General features: G+C 39.8%; 1 protein-coding gene across 3 annotated transcripts in view; it reads left to right on the forward strand.

Annotated features, from left to right (window-relative positions):
* The first annotated feature begins 3,151 nt into the window (after positions 1-3,151).
* Positions 3,152-20,930, forward strand: part of LOC108711344 (BCL2/adenovirus E1B 19 kDa protein-interacting protein 2) — a 44,227-nt gene continuing 26,448 nt past the window's right edge. Inside the window, exons 1-4 of one of the 3 annotated variants that reach the window (XM_041586733.1) lie at positions 3,152-3,378; positions 16,300-16,416; positions 17,682-17,749; positions 20,606-20,671. In XM_041586733.1, the coding sequence (XP_041442667.1) occupies positions 3,314-3,378; positions 16,300-16,416; positions 17,682-17,749; positions 20,606-20,671 (316 nt within the window). In that variant the 5' untranslated portion in view covers positions 3,152-3,313. The remainder of the gene's footprint in view (positions 3,379-16,299; positions 16,417-17,681; positions 17,750-20,605; positions 20,672-20,930) is intronic. The other 2 variants (XM_041586730.1, XM_041586731.1) reach the window with 2 other exon arrangements.

The following is a 20,930-nucleotide window of genomic DNA, read 5'->3' on the forward strand; positions in this document are numbered from 1 at the left end:
TTTGAAAGTTGGGAAGAGTCAGAAGAAGGAAGCTAATAATTTAAAAACGATAAAAAAAAACTAAATAATGAAAAATAATTGAAAGGTTTCTCAGAACCACCCCTTTAAAGGAGACATATTGTGTAAAAAACAAGAATATGCCAGTGCATTATATCTTTTATATATAAAAAATGTGCTTTAAAAAGTGGTGTTTCTTTATTAAAAAAACCCTTTATCTACAAAAACCCATCTAGTTCCACCCATCTGTTCCCTTTTCCTGTTTCCTCCTTTCCCAGACTGCGCAGTTGAGCTGGCGGCACTCTGCACACTGCATTGTAGGATAAGAAGCAATCAGCAGCTAGGCTGACCTGACAGGGATGTAAAGCATGTCTTTGCTTGTGTGGCTGCAGGGCTGTGATTGGCTATCCCCCCTCCTACTGTGCTTCTGACACCCCTCATTTGACTGTAGCAGATCTATAGGGAACTCCAATAAAGGGCACATTTAAAAATTATTATTGCCAAAAAGATGTGGGGTTTGAAACTGGGGAGGGGGGCCCTTGGGGGTGCGGGGGCCCTGATGTGGCAGCCCTGATGGGCCCAGTCCAACCCTGGTACAGGAGGTACTAGAAACTGTATGAATTGATAAGCTTGTGTTGGTAGGAAGTAATAATAATAATAATAAGGGACATAGGACAGAGCCTTAAGAACAGGCAGTGAGGTACAGGAGAATGTGATATTCTGTTGTAGGAGACAATATGCAATTTGAAATTTAAGAGGAAAACCAGGGCAGTGCTATGAAAGCAAAAAGAATGGCAGCACTGAAGGAGGAGAGTGTGATCCAGTGTCTATAGCTTCTGTGATCTAGTATTAATAGGGATTTTTTTTTTGTTTGTTTTAGGCCATTAGTTAGCATTGCTGGAGCAGTTTCTGTGGAATTTGGTGGTACACAGCCACACTGTATAATAAGTCCCCCTGGCCAAATCAGAGAGGAATAATATCAGTCGGTCGTAACTTATACGAAACACTCAAGTAGTTTAGAGATTAAAGGGCCAGTAACAGCAAAAATTTTCTAAAACAAAATTCGTTAGTATGCTATGAAAAAAAAGACACAAACACATATTAAACTTTAAAATCGCTAAGTCTTTATTAAGAAACAACTTACGATCCATCGTACGGTGCTCGATTTCTCCTCCCTGGCTATCTCCTATAAGGAAGGCAGGGAGGAGAAATGGAGCGCCGCACGATGGATCACTGATCGCCTTTTCTGAAGAGGAGCGCAAGCAGAGTTTCGGTAAGTTATTTCTTAGAAAAAGACTTTTTTTAAAAATTGCTGTTACTGGTCTTTTAAAGGGGTTGTTCACCTTTAAGTTAACTTTTAGTATGTTAATGGATGGCTAATTCTAAGCAACCTTTGAATTGGCCTTCATTTTTAATTTCTTAAAAGTTTTTGAATTATTTCCTTTGTTCTTCAGATCTTATCCAACTTTCAAAAAGGGGTCACTGACCCCATCTGACAAACAAATGCTCTGTAAGGCTACACTAGTATTGTTATTGCTACTTTTTATTACTCATCTTTCTGTTCAGGGCTCTCCTTTTCATATTCCAGTCTCTTATTCAAATCAGTGCATGGTTGCTAGGGTAATTTGTAACCTAGCAACCAGATGGCTGAAATTGCAAACCGGAGAGCTGCTGAATAAAAAGCTAAATAACTCAAAAACCACAAATAATAAAAAATTAAAACCAATTGAAAAATTGTCTCAGAACAACACTCTCTACATCATTTCAATTCATTGAAAGGTGAACAAGCCCTTTAAGGAAAGTAGAGCAATTGATGGGATTAGGGATCCAGTGACTCCAGTATTTGGTTTTCCATTCGACCTTTTTCAGCAGGATTCAGATTCGGCTGAATCTAAGTGCTTGGTCGAACCAAATCCAAGTCCTTAAAATCAAGTGGCTTTTTGTCACGCATGCGAGGAAGCGAAAAAAGGTTTTCTAAGGGTCTTCCTGGTGCTAATTTGCATTTGCCCCAGACGTTTAAGGGCTTCTAACATGCTGTGTTCCACTTGTGTTCTGCGCTTACATGCATCATTGTGTGAACGGACCATAAAAAAGACTTCTTCGACTTCTTCTTCAGTCACAGGTGGGATGGAGCACAGAAGGGACTGAGGAGAGTTTTTGGAAGGAGGTGAATGGCTAGGAAGATGTTTTGAGCAAAGCCATTTCCTATCCTCAGAAAGAGAATAGTGGTGCAGCTTTTTTCAGAGAGTGAATTACATAAAGGGCTGACAGGGTGGGTGCCTCGAGAGTTACACAGTGTACCTCCCAACTGTCCTGTTTGACAGCTCAACCCGCAGTCCCAGATTGTTACGGAAATGTTCCGACTTTCTCTTTGATCTTCTGCACTAAACGGCCAAAAAAAAGTTAAAAGTTTCCAAACCTTAATTGGCTTTTGGCAGAGAGCCCAGAATATGTGGCAGGTGCACTTGGATACATTTGTAACAATTTAAAATAAGCAGGTCTCTTGGGGAAACTGTGACTTGCAGCTTAAAGGGCAATTCACCTTCATAAGCAAAACTGTAATAACACCAAAAAAAAAACACAGACACGTGTTCAAACTTTTATAACCTGCCAAATTTTAGAAACTGAACATGAAATATTTTGGTCTCTATTCTGTTTGCAAAATGTTGGGAGGTATGTCACAGTTTAAATGAGAAAGCACAAGCTAATGCATCACCCAGTACTTAGAGATAGTAACGTTACTCCCAACAACGTCACAAAAGCGGGAAAATAGCCCCCCGGCAAGTAACATCCATATATATGTATTTCCTGAGATCACGCGCCTCCCCACTTCCCCGGAAAGTTTGCGCAAGCGCATTATAAATTCACAACTTCTCCCAAAGTCCTATTTGCTTATTGTTCATAGTTAGACAATATCTCTGTCAAATAATGAGATAAAGCGAACGCAGTTGTTGTGCCTCAGTGTTACCATACGCACTTTAAACGAGCGGTTCCCTTCACTCCAGCAGTAACACGCAGTCGCATTCCAAGACGTCAACACGAGGTGGCGCTGCTATTGCCAGGAAGTCCCGTGCGTCGCAACGCCTTCTGGGAAATGTAGTTTTAGCAAGGGTCGAACCAATAAGAAAAGTAGTTTACTTGACCACAACTCCCACACTCCATTGTGCTGTCTCAGCCACCTTCAGCAAAAGGCAGGAGTTTTTGGGAAGCTGTGAGAGGCCGTTCGAAGACAGAGATCCCTTAGTGGGGGGGATCTGTCGGTGCCACTCCTTGTGCAGTGTCTGCGTGTTTATCACAGGATCACTTACCTGATGACATGATTCATGGGGATGGGCCAGCAGCAGACATGACCACCGAAGACCCACAGATGAAGAATGCGGAGTGAGTAGATCTGGACCTGTGTGTTCATTGTTATCTTTAAGTGATCGCAAAGGGAGTTGCTAAATGTTGCAATGCGATATACGGGGCTTAGACATATTTCTGACCTATTATTCGATCAGCAATAAATCCAGTTGAGCTTTGGTTAAAGACAGCAGCATAGTTTATTGAAGCCTCCTGGTGTCAAACGGGGCTGATCGTGATACAGTAGGAAACTAATGAGTGACGTTCCAGATCTGCCTGTAAGAAAGTGCCTGTGTGTTCCTCATACTCCTGGGACTCAGAGCTGCAACTGCTCCTCAACAAACTCCCTCTATTTTTAGCTTTTCTCTTCCCTTATCCCTTCTCATTAGCTCTGGCCTGTGACTTGCACAATACAGCAGGGAACATATATATATATCTGCACAAAGTACAGTAAACACTCATACCTGCCATTCTTCTAAAGCTTATACTGAACCCATCAGATGAATGAAAATTAGGGATGCACCTAATCCACTATTTTGGATTCAGCCAACCCCTGAATCCGTCACGAAAGATTCGGCCGAATCCTAATTTGCATATACAAATTAGGGGTGGTAAGGGGAAAACATTTTTTACTTCCTTGTTTTGTGACAAAATGATGCGCGATTTCCCTCCCCTAATTTGCATATGCAAATTAGGATTCGGTTCGGCCGGGCAGAAGGATTCGGCCGAAACCCAAACCGAATCCTGGATTCGGCCGAAACCCAAATCCTGGATTCGGTGCAGCCCTAATGAAAATACAACTTTTCCTTTTAAAACTTGCTGTAAATTGTTGATGCATTCCATTTTGGGATTTATGTCATAGCCTAGCCAGGGCCGTTCCTGCCATATGTCAAGGTGAGCACCTTGCCTCAGACGGCAGTGAACGGCCAGTTACAAGGGGCGGCAAAAAACCACCTCCTGTAACTTTAAGAGCCGAATTTCTGGTTTTAAACCAGAAATTCGGCTCTGCTAGTGCAGAAAGCGAGGTACTCTTGCACTAGCGATGCAGCCTCTTTTGACCCACTCCGACACTAAACCTTTAAGCGGGGAGCGGGAGAGGGGGCGGCATCCGGGTTGCTACCTCAGGCCGCAGCAGCTCACGGATCGCCCCTGAGCCTAGCATTGATTTTTTTTTTTTTTCAAGTGTTAGCCTCATTTGTAATTTGATTTATTTCATAAAATTGGGACATATTTTGATATATATCTCTATATGGGCATATCATTTAAGCATGTAATGGCCTAGTATTACATTGTTTATTACCCATTTCAGTTGACCACATTTTCCCTGGTCTCCAATGCCAGCAACCTAAACCTAGTATAATATTTTAACTAGGAAGTTGACAGAATTTAATTTATTTATTATTTGTGCTAGGTACAACAAGCTGATAGCAAACTTAATACTAAAGGCACAGTACACCCCCTATTTTTCAACATTTGTTCAGTGACTAGGGATTGTGCTAAATGTACTTTAGTCTAACTGTTTTAATAAAGAAACATCTTTGGTTTTTGTTTTTCTCCTGCAAATTGAAAGTAAAGTTTCAGTCTACTTCCTGTTCATACGAGCACTGGGAAAGCAAATTCACAGTCCACTGCGGTGCCTCTGTAGAGAGAAACCCCTTTGTTCCCCCAGCAGTAGAATTTGTTAAGCTTTGAGATAAGAAGTAGCTCATTAAACAGAAGCTTCTCAGTGAGCTGCTGATTTGTTTTGGTTGTGTGTGTACAGGAATAGGAAGTTGGTTGTGACTTTACTTTCAGTTGCACGTTATAAAATAAATAAAAACCATAGATATATTTTTTTAATGACAACAATGGGTAAACGTATTTGCCGTACAAGCCCTATTCATTGAACTCATGTTGAAAGGGACATCATACTGCCCCTTTAATAACCGGTTAAGATCCCTTTTCCATTAGCTCTGCTTACATTTTTATTGCCACTTATTTTTTACTTGTCTCAACTAAAACAACACAGAACTGACCTAACAAATATTGAATCTTAGATTAAAGGGAAAAAAAACATGTCTAGTGTATAAGCAATGACAATAGCCAACAATAAACCATAGAAATGTGTTGTTGCATGCTGTGAATATTTTCTGTATAATTGTATTTACACTTGAGCAGGAGCAGCATTATCACTTGTGCTTGCAAAGGTAAATTTGAAAGTCCCCCATAGACAGTAACGGCGTATGGATTCATAAATACTAGCAGGAATTAAAATGGAGTTAGCCTAAAATTGGAGTGTGGGGTAACATAGTAACATATTAAGTTAGGTTGAAAAAAGACACACGTATATCAAGTTCAATTTAATTTAATTAAAAGTAGGGAGGGGTGTGTGTATGGATGCTGGGTTTTCATTTGGAGGGGTTGAACTTGATGGACTTTGTCTTTTTTCAACCCAATTTAACTATGTAACCTTTTAACTTTTTTTTTTTTATCCTGCCTAACTGCCAGTTGATCCAGAGGAAGGCAAAAAAACTCCATCTGAAGCCTCTCCAATTTGCCTCAGAGGGGGAAAAAATCCTTCCTGACTCCAAAATGGCAATCGGACTAGTCCCTGGATCAACTTGTACTATGAGCTATCTTCCATAACCCTGTATTCCCTTACTTGCTAAAAAGCCATCCAACCACTTCTTAAAGCTATCTAATGTATCAGCCTGTACCACTGATTCAGGGAGAGAATTCCACATCTCAACAGCTCTCACTGTAAAAAACCCCTTCCGAATGTTTAGGCGGATATTAGGGTAAAATGTTTGTTTACGTAAGGAGGACATATAACATCATAATCACAATGTTTTTAAATGTTAGTTTCAGATTTTTTACACCACCCTCAGCAAAAATTGTAATGTATGTACATTTTATTTATATAGCTCTGCTTATGCACACAGCCCTATACAGCACTCTTTAATCTGTATTACCTCACTTTTCCTTTACTCCACCTTTGAGTAAGTGCACCCTCAGGGTGCAGTTCTGTTGAGGCCTATACAGTATGAGTCAGTAGATTATTCTGCAGTTTTAAAATGAACAGTTGTCTATGCAAATCAAGCTATGTCCTCATACATTCATGCCTGTTTATAATAAAGAGGAGATTATCTCTTACATAAAAAGATAACCTTTTCCTCTTTTAAATCTCGTAAAGTTTAGTGTTTGCGAAACCATCCCTGTTTTTTTGATCCAAAGTAAAAGACATCCCTCTTTATTAAAACGGCTGGCAGTGTAACCAGACATACAGTAGATAGTTTGATATAATACTAGATGCAAACCTGAGAGGCACACCTGTAAAACAAGATTTGACAGGCCAAAATTCTTTTGGAACTAATCTTGTCTTTTTTTTTCTAATCCTGTTTTTGCTTGTTTGGTTAGGCCCCATGGCTACAACATTTTGGGTCATAAAGATAAATATATATGTCGGTGCATAATTAGATGTTAGATCTTTACCACCAAATCATATTCCTACCTGTATTCCATGTATACCCCATTCAATTATTTTTTTTTTTCATGGAAATCCTGTCCAGCTATATTTCAGTGAAATTGCACCATATAGTTGAATTCAAGTGAATGGGAACGAGAAGGGGTAATTTTGGTTGCTACCTGTCTTGCCTATGATAAAATGATCTGTTTGCCATCTGCCATACTAAATGTGCTGGAACTGTGCTTTATAGATACATTTTGTATCTGACGTCTTTAACAGGCAAAACAAAGGAAGGTGGCTGGCACTCGAAAACCCTGTCTTTGTCAGTGCATTAGTAAATGATTTATGAGTGTTTCCCCTATGTCTGGCAATTGATGGGCACACTTCATTATTGTTTGAGAGCAGTTTCCCAGTACAGTTTATTGGGCTTTTGAAGCCACAACAACAAAATAAGTTCAAAAATGTTAGATCTCCCCAAGGATTATAATCATTTACCTGATACTTGAGGCTGGTGCTCCTGTTAGCAGAAAACTGCCCAGGGTACTTGCGAGCGACCCTCTTCCTCCTTACAAGGGCCTGCATGCATAGTAGAGTGAAAAGATGGAATTAAAAAAAAAAAAAAAAAGTACCACAACTTTTTCGTTCTACTGCGCATGTGTCAGCCGTGGAATATTTAGGAAAGACGAGAAGAAGAGGATCGCTTGCTTGCAAGTATTCTGGGCCAATTCAGTTTTCTGCTAATAGAAGCACTAGCCCTGGGTATCGGGTAAGTGATTACAGTCCTTGGGGGGTGCCCTAACATTTGCCACCCATGGATTGGACCTTCCCTTCTCCTTTAAATAAAAGAGGAATGTTCCCTTGATTCTATTTTAACGTGCCATCTTTTCCATCATGTTACTACCAAATTTTCTCTGGTGTGAAATTCCCGTATTCTATTCTACCACACCCATATATGCTAGGGTGCTCATTTGTGTATGGCTCAGTTTAGCTGTGCTTGCATCTGTCCTTTGCATGAGCAGGCTAGACACCTTAGCAAACTTATTGTAGGTAAATAAGCACAGATTTCTATAAAGTAGCCAAATAACACACATTTAGACCAGCATTTATGGTTCTCAAGTTGTATGTTGGTGCCTGATATACGTCCTCCCTTGAAATCCCAGGACAGGGCCCTGCTTTACTGTGTTACTCAAGGAGCATTAATAAGTGGCCAATCAGAATGAGCCTGGGCATCTGTAGCAAGGTGTGGTTTTTACCCAGCCTACAGTCGCTAAAGGCAGTGCTGCAGTATCTCTTCCGTCTTCAATGAATTTATGCATTTTTACATTGAATGTTTTGGAATTTTATACCAGACCAAAGCAACCACGGCCCTTTACCTTCAAGGAAGCCCCAGTAGCTCCCCATCTTCTTTTCTGCTGATTCACTGCACATGCTCTGTGCTGCTGTCACTTACTGAGTTTAGGGACTAACTCAAAATATACATATAGAATTGAATTGTCACAATATAAGGCTGATTGGTAATTACTACATGTCAGCTCAGAAACCAGTGCAACTAACATCAGAATTTAATAATCAGCCCTGTAGCATCCGCTTATATTACAGACAAACTTAATTTTCTGCCTGATAATTTGTGACAACCCCTAAGCTTAGCTTCTCAACAGCTGTTCAGAACCCACCAAGCATGTGAGTGTCACCGACACTTTCCAAGACGTGACCCCCTGTGACAAGCTTGAAGTCCTGGATCATTGCTGATATTTTAGATGCTGAAACTTGAGACTGGTGCAATAAATTCAGTATATAAAATGACATTTTTAACCATATTAATTTTTGGCGTTTAGTTCTCCTTTAAAGGGGTTGTTTACTTCCAAACATTTTTTTCATTTCAATTGTTTTCAGATTGTTCACCAGAAATAAAGACTTTTTTCAATTGCTTTTCATCTTTAATTTTTTACCAGTTTTCCAAAAGTTTTAAAGTTGAATGTTCTGGTGTTACAGACTGGCAGCTCAGTGATCCAGGTGCAGATTCTGAGCTGGTACAATTTGCTACATGAGTTGATACATTTCTCAGCAGCATCTGTGGAATATTAGCAACTATTGTATCAATTATGTCTCTAATGAAACTCATGGATTTTGCTCAGCAGGGACAAAGAAAAGAATCAATTTAGAATAGTTACAGAGTTGGTGACCGCCGTCTGCCGGAGCTGATTCAGAAAGACAAGAAGGCAAAAATTTAAACTTTACAGTTCAAAATCAGAAAAATGATCACAAATAGAAAATAACTGAAAAAGTGTTTATTTCTGGGGAACTATCTAAAAACAACTGAACTGAAAATAGTGTTGGAAGGCGAATGACTGGCATCATGGCTGGGATACCTTTGTTAAGAAACATTGCCTGTGTTACAGGAATAAATTATTTATCAGGTTGTATGAAGGCAGTAGCGGGCCAGCAGATGAACAAATGAGACCGCACTTTGGACTGATTCTCTGGAAGTAGCCCATGGCTCATCTGGTAATGTGCCAAGCAGGCATATAGAGCTGCTTTTGTCTTTCACTAACAGATGCTCATAGGAAAAGAGGAGAGCACTTCAGACGCAGATTAACTGCTTGTGGTTGGTGTTTATTTCAAACTGCGCAGTTTGAAATAAACACCAACCACAAGCAGTTAATCTGGGTCTGAAGTGCTCTCCTCTTTTCCTATGAACTACTGATATTTTGGATGGTCGGTACATCTATCTAAGGGGGATTGAAGCACTCATTTAATGTCTGCAATTGGCTGTTGCGCAGATTCATCTACCTTCTACAATTTCACTAACATACTTTGCAGAGTAAGGTACATCATGTGTAATGTGTATTATATGTAATCGGATTTGCTGTTTCCTGTGTGTTTATAAATTGCTTTTTAGAACACAGCGAACTTATTTCTAGCCAGATACAAGTAGCAGTTGCCTCTGTGACACTGGCCTGTAGAATTCTAGGCCTTCTTCATCTAAAATCATGTTGGGTTGTGTTAAAAGGAAATTCCCTAGTAGATTGTTGGCCCCTTCAAAATGGTATGCAGACCCCTAGAAGGTGTTTGCATGCTATGAGGGTGGCAAGAAAATGATGCAGCAGACAAAGTACCCAGAAATAACACATGTACCAATTTCTAGTAGATTTGTCCTATATTCCAGTAAATCATTATATTATCTCTGTAGACCAGGCAAGCCTAATGCACATCAGTACAGAATGGCACGGACAGAACTTTGGGGCCTGGTTCAAACCTATTTACATAAGCCATTGCAGGGAAGAACTGTAGAGTTATAGCTTTCTAGGTCAGTAGTCAGGCAGTCTTTCTACTTCCTTTTAGACAAGTGAAGCATATATTGTTGCTTTCCTATGCTGGTTTCCTGCTGTACAGCTGCATGGCCGATAAAGTGCTTTTGATGCTCCAGCTCATTAAGCCCTTTTCCCGCTTGCTGTTCTCTTTCCTTTTGTGAGACTGAAAGGGTTTTTTTTCATGTTCAATTCCCCTTGTGCTTAACTGACTATTGGTTAATAGTGATGGACAAGAATTCAGTGGGAATTTTAAACTGCAAATGTAATGCAATGTTTTATTATGTAGGGGGAGTTGATATTAGAGGTGTTCTCCCCAGGAAAAAAAATGGGCTGGGTGGGGGAAAAAATACATATTTTATGATCCTCCCTCTTCTGTGCCCAATGTGGAGGCGTAGCTGGCGGGAGATGCCCAGTTACAACGGCCTGGGAAAAACACTGAATATTGGGGTATGACAGACTGATATTTAGCTGTGTTTCTGACTCAGGACACTGTAATCCTGCATCTGACTGCTCATACACCCAGGAACTGCTCACATACATATCTAGGTTTCAGTCTGGATACTTATGGTTACATCTCCAATTCTCCTAGATCCACTTATCAGATCAGTATGTAGTTTTGCTCTCAGCCCTGTTTGACAAGACATACTGTAACTCTATTGTCTGCAGAAAAGCTGGATTGTTGGCAAATATTCACTAATGAGAGATGAAGTATTATTACTGCCAAACTTGCAGTTTTCTTTCACAAAGTACAGGTGTGGAACTTATTAACTATAAACCTGTTGTCCAGAAAGTTTCAAAACACACAAAAACTCCCATTTTAAGCAAATCTGATTTTCAATAATGATTTAAATTGATTCATTTATCTCTGTAATAATAAAACAGTACCTTGTACTTGAGGGTAACTAAGCTGCATGAGTCCATTTTGGCTGCAAAACAATACTATTGGATTTCTGTCATGTTTAAATGTAGATTTCGGGTATGGAATCTAAATTGCAAAAATAACCTTTATCAGAAAAACCTTTGTCCTGTGCATTCCAGATAATAGATCCCATACCTGTTCTATGAAAGATCAGGAAACAGATCCTGATGAACAAAGGTGCACATCAAATGAAATTATAAGTTGATGGGGGGGGCAAAAACTATAAATTGTCACTCTTTGCAGTCATAAAAGAAAAGAAAATCATCAGACCTCTTATTTTCTGTATTCATATAAATGTTTATGCCACATCAATAATCACTTGTTTCTATAGTAAATTGAGGGGATAATGAAGTGATGTTACACATGCAGATTCAGTTTCTGTTACTAATTTTAAAAAGCTTTCCAACAGCACAAATAGTCTTACTGTTAGCAGAAAGTTATTTTCAGCCCCACCAAATTGAGGGTGATGCAAATAGGGTCTCTTGTTGCTACCTGGATCATTAATATGAATTGGCTGTTCTATACACAGGTACTTGGCTTGTACATTTTAGGCACATGAGCAGTCAAAAATGAGCGTTGCCATTTTTTCTGTCTCCCAAGGCTGATGCTCACTGTGCACAGGCCCATTACAGTGGAAAGCCTACGTTTTCAGCAAAAATCCGGCCTTTTCCTCTACTGTGCATGTGCTCCCAGCCGGGACCGAAAAGGAGCCACAAAGCAAACAGGAGTAGCAGCCCAGGGCCTCAGGCAAGCAATTATAATCACTGGGGGAGGGTTAGAGGGGTGCTTTAAAAAATTAGTCCCCCCTAGGGTTGCCACCTTTTCTGGAAAAAAATACCGGCCTTCCTACATATTTATCTTTTTTCCCTATTAATAACATTGGGATCAGCCATCATTTTTACCGGCCAGGTGGCAACCATAGTCACCCCTCCCAAGTGAATACACCTTTCCTTTCTGCAATGATGGTGGTTAGTGTACATTTAAATCCCGCATTAAAGGGGTTGTTCACCTTTAAGTTAACTTTTAGTATGATGTAGAGAGTGAGGTTCTGAGATAATTTGCAATTTATCTTTTGTGACTTTTGAGTTATTTAGCTTTTTATTCAACAGCTCTGTAGTTTTCAGTTTAAGTAAGCTGGTTACTAGGACCCAAATTAGCCTAGTAACCATGAATTGATTTGAATGGGAGACTGGAATATGAATAGGAGAGGCCTGAATGGAAAGATGAGTAATAAAAAGTAGCAATACCAATACATTTGTAGCTTTACCTGTTATACAGAATGCAAAGGACTTGTAATTTTAATCTTTATATCTTGAGTCTGCTAAAAAAAAATATTTACACATTAAATAACCACAATAAATTGTTTTTCACCCAGTAAGGATTCATTTGGGTCAAGTACAAGGTACTGTTTTATTATTACAGAGAAAAAGAAAATCATTCTTAAAAATGGTAATCATTTGATTAAAATGGAGTCTATTGAAGGTGGCCTTCCTGTAATTTCGGAGCTTTCTGGATAACGGGTTTCTGGATAACTTATTCCATACTTGTAGATGGCAGGCCCTTTGAGACAGACATGTGAGTGTCTGCTGGAACCTGCTTGTGTGCCTTTCTCCATTTACACTCAACCTATGTATGTTACAAGTTCATCTCAAATTATTTAGGAGACTATGTGTTTACCAGCCGTTACTGCTAAATAATTAAACACAGTGTTTAGGAGTAACAGAAGAGCCTGTGTGCTAGAGCCAAAGCCTAAACCTATGTCATTAGTCTTGGTGACTAATCCTCTCTGAAACGGCACACTGTGAAATGAGGCCAGATATTCAAAGCTTACTTAAAGTCACAGCATTAAATACTTGAGATATTGTACCCAATCTCATCTGTTTAAAGTATTTAGCCAGTATCTATGCGCTGCACAATATAAAATTGTCTACGTTATTTCTATCTGCTGTCTTAGTCTCACTCAGCTGTTGTTTATAACACTTGGGCTTGATGCAAATCTGTACTGTAACAAACCTTTACACAAACAAAAAGCAAACTCTGCTCTCCCAGGACTAAATCTGTAGGACCAGATTTTTTACTTTAAAATAGACCACAATGTTGTGAACCACTGATCTTTGACCTTTGAGGCTTCAGCTGTTGCCTAATTGTAACTCAAATGATGAGAGTTGTAGTTAAATTACTACGAACAGTAAGTGACTTCTACTTGTAGCAATGCTATATAGAAACTGAAGCAGGCCTTATGCTAGACCAAGGAAAATATTGATTTAGCAGAAATAATAGAAATTGAAGAAATAGGTCATCATTCACCTCATCGCTTTCCACAGTGGATCTCAGGGCGAGGTCACATGGCGTTTTGATATTGCTTATTCAAAAACTTGTGGTCGAGTGTAAATACGCCAATGAAACCACACACTCATGAAATATGCGTTTTCAAGCTGTATTTTTTTTTTTCCCCATCATGCATTTAGTTTTTCCTCATTCCCCACAATTCCTCTCGGGAGAATTCTTTTAAACTTTTGTTAAAAAAAAGCGATTTGCATGCAATCTTGCTCTCCGTCAATACGCAATGTAATTACGTCACCAATACGTATACAAATACGTATATGCGCAATCCATTTCACAAGAGTTTGGCCGCCATATTGACAATATTCAGCATAGTTCAGCTAAGTGTTTTTCCAAACTTGCGGATCTCATAGAGTTCAAAAATATGCCGTTTCCTTGGCGCATTGGCGTTTCTGCTGAAAACCACAAGTACTTGCATTGCGTGGTGGATGTTGGCTCGCAAACACCCCATGGGAATTGCTATAGTGCGAATTCCATTATATTCAATAGGGCTTCATTGTATGCGTATTTAAGGGGGCACTATCACAAAAATGCAAATTTAATATTAGCTTCCTTGTACTGAAGTAAGAAACTTTCTAAATACAATCAATTACAAATTCTGTATTGTTTCTGAAATAATCAAGTTTATCTTCATTATTCCTCTCTCAGCATCTGTTTCTCTTCATTCTGTCTTCATGCAGCAGTTGGGTGTCAGATGAATGATCCAATATATCTTATAGGGGGGCTTCCTTTCCTAGCTGATGTATTAGAGCTCACTCAAATAACTGATTCCTGTACAAACAAAATCTAACAAAATTACTGCCTTTTGCACCAATCCTGCATGTAGAGAGATTGTGATTTTAATAGAGTGGGCTCTATTAATACATCTTCTAGGCAAAAGGAGCCCCCCTATAAGATCTATTCTATCATTCATCTCACACCCAACCGCTACATGAAGACAGAATGAAGAAAAACAGATGCTGAGAGAGGAATAGTGAATATAAACTTGATTATTTTAGTACAGAATATTTAATTGATTGTATTTAGAAAGTTTCTTATTTAATAATAAATATTCATTTTCGCGATAGTTCCCCTTTAAGCTCGGCTGCACGTTTTTATAAACGCAACTTAAAAACGCCATGTGTGACCTCATCCTTACAGTAATAAACTTGGTTTTGTGAGTTCTGCGCTGTTTAATAAAAAAAGAGCTGCCCCGAGCGAATGTGGATCCACATGTCCTCTTTAGGTATTTGGTTTAGACAGGGTTCAGTGCGCTGTTATCTCCTTAATCAATATATTTCACTAAACCTAAAAAAAGGAAGCAATATATAGTGTAGTAGGTCTTAACGAGATGTTGTATAGATAATTAGAACCACTCACATTGTAATCCCAGAATTGTAAGCGTATAGGAATTCTCTCTACGATCGATGTCAAAATGGATCATTGAGGAGCAGTGTGTGTTAGCGCACGTTAGGCAGGCATCTACAATACCGGTTTAGGTGCGGTTCTACAAGAGAATGCTTCAAATAGTGAAGTATCACCGGAACTGCAGGGAAAGGCCCTGGGGGCCGTGTGCACTTACCGAGCAATGTTGGATAAAAGCAGTCAGAACAGGTGCGGATTTTTTCTCCTGAATGTCAACAGACAAGCGGCGCATTCAGGAGAAAAAATCCGCACCTGTTCTGACTGCTTTTATCCAACATTGGTCGGTAAGTGCACACGGCCCCCAGGGCCTTTCCCTGCAGTTCTGGCTATACTTCACTATTTGAAGCATTCTCTTTGTAGAACCGCACCTAAACCGGTATTGTAGATGCCTGCCTAACGTGCGCTAACACAAACCGCTCCTCAACGATCCATTTTGACATCGATCGTAGAGAGAATTCCTATACGTTTATAATTCTGGGAGTACAATGTGAGTAGGGTTGCCACCTTTTATAAAAAAATTTACCGGCTGCTGGGGGCGGGGCCTCAAAGGGGCGCGGCGTGACGTCAAAAGGGGCGGGCCACACCACAGACACCACGGACGCTAGAAGACGCAAAAGAAAAGGTAAATTGCAGGGGATTGGGGGCAAGCCGAGGGCTCCTTTTGATTGTATTACAAATTTACCGGCAGCTACATTGCCGGTAAATTTGTAATACCGGCCCCGGCCTTGGCAGGTATTTTACCGGCTAGGCCGGTAAAATACAGGCCGGGTGGCAACCCTAAATGTGAGTGGTTCTAATTATCTATTAAACATCTCATCTTTAAAGTATATGGAGTAATATATGCTGCTCTGGTCAGTAGACCAGTAAATTCTACCTGCTGATTGGCTGCTATGAATTCATAGATCTGGCACAAATTCGGTTCATGCTACTAAATGACTCCCCCAAGTTTAATACCATGCATAAGTATGCACATGGGTCTTACCAGGAGCCAAATGAACAGTACATTATTGAAGGTGCTGTTGGGCAGTAGGGATCACCGAGGGTGGAAAAGCTAACAGTATTAAACCAAAGCAATTTAGCAAAGTGGAAAAGCTAACAATAGAACACACGAAACAAAAGACAAGAACTATAAATGTGTTCAAAACAGAATACACTACTAACAATAATTACAACACATAATTAAGATATTCAGATCAGGCTACTATACATTTATGTTATCCTTTTAACTGTCGTATATGTGATATTCTGGACTGGCAGATGGCCCTCCTGCTCCTTGGGGTAAAACAATACTCGAATCTGCTTCTAAAAAGTTAATGTCTACTCTTTACTCAATTGTATTTCTCTAGAAATAATAAGAGATGAATGAAAGAAAAGTAGAGTTTATTGAACATATACAATTTCCCTTTAATCTGTCTTGGTCTGTTACACTGTAATTTATAAAAAGGAAAGTAAAAAAATGTAATGTTTCATGTCCTTTTCTATGCTGTGTTGCTTTATTAAACTCTGACATTAATGTTTCCTATCTGCTCCTCTCTTAGCCAAGATAAGTTTGCAGAATCCTATGAGCGACACGAATCTGTCGCCACAACGGAGGCCAGGCTGAGGATGGAAGGCGTGGAGCTTAAAGAGGAATGGCAAGATGAAGACTTTCCAAGGCAAGTGAAGGCATAGTTAATTAGACACACACATATTAAGCATTTCATAGAATTAGTGCAACACAGCCAAATAGTCTGTTATAGGCCACTAAAGAAATATTGTGACAATCAGACAATCGAAACATAATACCTACCCCCCTGAAGATTCTTTTGAATAATACAGTCCTTTGCTAAAAATACTGCAGTACCTGGTGATTCCTACCACACACAATAACAATGATGTGGGTGAAAACAACTGATATGCCAATACTGGAGATGAGCTGTTCTCCCAAACAATGTAAATTCATTAAAACGGTTCTTTTTAGTGCCAATATGAAGTTTTGTATGTAAATCAATTTTCATAGTCCATAAAGAAATGTATAAATGTAAATACTGTGCGTAAATGGAGGGAAGTAATCTATCACTGAGGGTACCAAAAGTTAAGAGGAGAGGGATTGTATCCCCTTATATGGTACCACTGGCCTGGGGTTCTTCTCAGTGAGCACCACGGAGCCTCTTCCTGCTTCTTCTTTCTTTGTGAGGGTGAACATGCTCAGTAGAGTGAAAAGCAGAACTTTACTATAAAGCCACCTTTTTCACTTTTCTGCACATGCGTGGGACCAGTGGTAGCAAAAAAAGAAGTTTCAAGTAAATACTTGACTTCCATCATGGATTTTTTTTAAAGCCTGAATCCCCAGAAGCTTCATTCTGCTCATGGTCATAAATATAACTTTTGTAATGTAACCATAGTGTGCAATTCACAAAAAGGTCAACTCCTGGGCAAACTTCTAGTTTGCACCTCTCCCTTGCACTGGGACCTAATAGCAGTAAGAGTAGTGGAATGCTTTGCGCAGGGGTTCTACAATAGCAAAATAAGGGGCACACCTGTGCCTCTCCGTCAGCAGGCCTGGCATGCAGTTCACAGTGTTAGACTTGCCATATGGAGTGCACATGACATGGTACACACACTAGTTTCAGATTTTGTAAAAGACTGTGGCACAAGAAGGCACCTTTTTGCATACCTCCACAGTAGTAATTAACTACTGGTAGCTATGCATATTGTTTTAATACACAAGACCAATGAGTAACCTGTAAAATATAATTGTGTATAGTTCTCAGTGATGTCTTTGCATTATGTCATGTATGTATCTCACTTTTTTAGTTTTGTTTTTTTTCTCTCCTGTCAACTATCTTTTGTGCACTGCTACAATTTTGTGCCGAATATTATCGAGAATTATAACCATTTATTTCTCTGATTTTAATAAATCACACTTTTTATCTAACAGGCCTCTCCCAGAAGATGACCAAATCGAGGGGGATTTCTTATGCGGCTGTGATGAAGATGGTAGACCAGGTAATGATATTGATTGCAAAATCATATTTGGAGGATTCATAAAACCTTTAGTACACTGTGGTGCAGTGTGTATATTTCAGCAACAGCTCTGTAGCTGTCATTTGAAGATCTCTACTCTTTCTGATAGGCTTTCCAATAGTTATTTTGAAGGCAGTCACTTCAGTGCTGCCCTTAATCGAGGTGACCACAGATGTTACAGAGCCCTGGCCCAATTTCTGTTGTTTCTGACAAAACCACTGGGGGTGGCAGTTTGATAGGCACCCACAGTGACTTTAAAGGAGAAGGAAAGGTCTTTTTACTTAGGGTGCTATTGCATATACTTAACTGAAACCCCTGAGCTGTTTCTCCTATCAGAAAAAAACTGCACCGGCCCAGGATTCTTCCAGCGAGTACCACGGATCGATCATCTTCTGGCTTCTTTTTTCTCGCAGCTGCGCATGTGCAGTAGCGCGAAAAGTCAAACTTTAACAAATAGAATTTGGTTCTAATTTTGTTCTATTGCGAATGCGTCTACCCCAGGAAATTTGAAGATAGTTTAAAAGTTTAGTTGTCCTAGCAAAATATATTAGTGTGCTTTCATAAATGAATTATTTTGCAGTGCTCTTCCACTGTGAATTAAAATATTTATTAAAGTTTTAAACCTCTGCCTTTTAGCAGGTTTTAAAATGGTACTGTAGTTCTACTATTCATTCAAATACTGTACTCAATTCTTGTTTAGAGAATAGGGGATTGTAGCTTAACAGCATGTCTGACTGTTGGCTAAAATGAATCTTGCTGATTACTGATTACATCAGACTGACTGAATGTTTGACATAAGCATGCCATTAGAAGGCAGGTATATGCATATAGTCGTTAATATTCTGATGTTCATTACACATTGAGTAGGTATGACCATTTGTATCTGTCTCTAAATAGCAAAAACATGACCAGTTTCATCTGATGAATATTCCCCAGGTACATTTTGTTTTCATGTGTTTTCATATGATATACAGGAACTAGCTCACCTTTTACTGAAAGGAACTTGTAAACACGCAATCCAGCAGATGCTGTCTGGGGATGGTTTTTATCTGATCGGGGTAAAGGTTCATCTGTTAATGAGTGATTCATACACTTTATTGCCTGTAGAGCTGCAGGGCTTCACTTTTCCTAAAAAAAAATGAAAGTAAGAACCAAGCATTCTAAGCAGTGTGCACTCCATCACTCAGATGCGACGCATCGTAACAGCCACTGTTGTACTCTCATGAAATATAATACAAATAAAATTCCAGTAAAGCAAAAATAAAAATAGATTTTTCTTTCTAAATAGCCAGTATGTGGAACAGTAACACCAAAAACTGAAAGGCTAGAACAAGACGATGTTTAGGTGGAGAATCCACTGCTCTGCTGCTCTCCTTGCCTTATCAACTGCGGGCGGATTTTGGCACAGAATACAAAATGCCGCGTTTCAGCAAAGAAATCCACCACATCTGCCTGCGCATGCACAGAATCAATGCTTCAGGGTGCAGGCAGACCGGGAGCAGAAGAGTAGTGGGACAGCGGATTCTCGGTCTGTTGGGAAACGCAGGCCGAGATCCGCCATTGCCTGGTCCTGACCAAAGTGTTTTTAAGAAATTAAATATAATGTAGTGTTGCCCTGCACTGGTAAAACACTACTATATGTTGTATAAATAAGCTGCTGTGTAGCCATGGGGCAGCCATTCAGGCACATGATACACAGTAGATAGCAGATAAATTCTGAAGGATCCCCAGAGCTTATCTGTTATCTAGTGTGTAACCTGTGCCTTTTCTCCTTTTTCAGCTAATCATGCCCAATCAGTCAGCTTCGTAACTTTCCTTCAGTAAGTGACACACCAACAATCACAAACTGCATTGTTGTATGCGTACTATCACAAGTGCTCAGGGCCGGAACTAGGAGTAGGCAGAGTAGGCACTTGCCTGGGGCGCAAAGCTTGGGGGTGCCAGGCACGTACCTTTCACTACTGCCTACCCCAGTCCGGGCTTCAGAATCCGGCTTGTTGCTGTGCGCCTACGAATCCAGGTTGTTGCTGTGCGCCTCACCGGGAAGGGAGGGGGTGACGCTGTGTTTTAGCACCCATGCGTGCGTAGGCGTGCATGCATGCGCTCACGTAGGAGTGCATGCGCACACTCACATAGTGGTGCGTGACGGAGGGGCGATGTGGCCAGCTGGTTTGCCTGGGGTGCCCAGCTGGCCTGGCCCGGCCCTGCAAGTGCAGTTTCTGATTGCCTTGAATAAAGTGCCACTGATACAGCACAATAAATGTTTGAGCATTTTAGGAGAGAGTTTATTTTTTATTATTATTATATACATTATGATAAGGTTTTTTACATGTTTATTCAACTGATTGCTGTCTGATAAACTTAAGAAGGGTAAATGTTATACCAAGAAGCCCTTTTTCTTTTTCATTTTGGAGTAGGAGCTTGCCATTTTAGTGGGTGTTAAGTGGGTTGTTGGGAGAGCGCTTATGTATTTTTGTGAGTTTTGTCCTTCCTATTGCCTGGTACAGTGCATTTTTAAATTCCTGAACTTTAATAACCTCCCTATCTGCTGGAAAACTGTTCCGTGAATCCCTTACCCCAACTGTAAATTATGTTATGTTGCCCTCTGTTCTTCCACATTTCTATAGGTTTTTACCTTCAAACTATAATATTATGAAATGTGTTACAGTGCATCCAGCTGGGGAAAGCACATTATGTGTCCGCTATTTTCAGGAAGAAACCAATGGAAAGATGTCTACTAAACTATCCAGTCTAACTCCTTTTAATCTTCCTCTTACAGTGCTTCAGATGTCTCCCTGTATTCCTCTGTTAATTGTGTCCTCTGTCTGTCTGCTTTAGCTTGGGCTTTCCCAGTACTGGATCAGTCAATTTACTGTATGCCTTACTCAGCATTTCATAATTCACGCAAGTATCTTCCTCCTAGCTATTTCTGCATGTTCTTCTGTCTGCCTGTCCTTGCCTGCTTTACCTATTATATGTGATCTACTTGTTGTGCCTGCAGTGTCCTTAGATAATTCTTTTACACAAGTTTCTAACAGGTATGGGTGTTTAAAAAAAAAAAAAAAAAAAAAGAATTTGGGTTTCATGTTTAATTTGAAAAGTTTTTATTATACAGCTCTTTATCTTCCCCTTTTAAATCCACTATGAAGTAAAAATTGCAATG

The sequence above is a fragment of the Xenopus laevis genome, chromosome 3L (assembly GCF_017654675.1).
Source record: "Xenopus laevis strain J_2021 chromosome 3L, Xenopus_laevis_v10.1, whole genome shotgun sequence".
Taxonomy (NCBI): Eukaryota; Metazoa; Chordata; class Amphibia; order Anura; family Pipidae; genus Xenopus; species Xenopus laevis.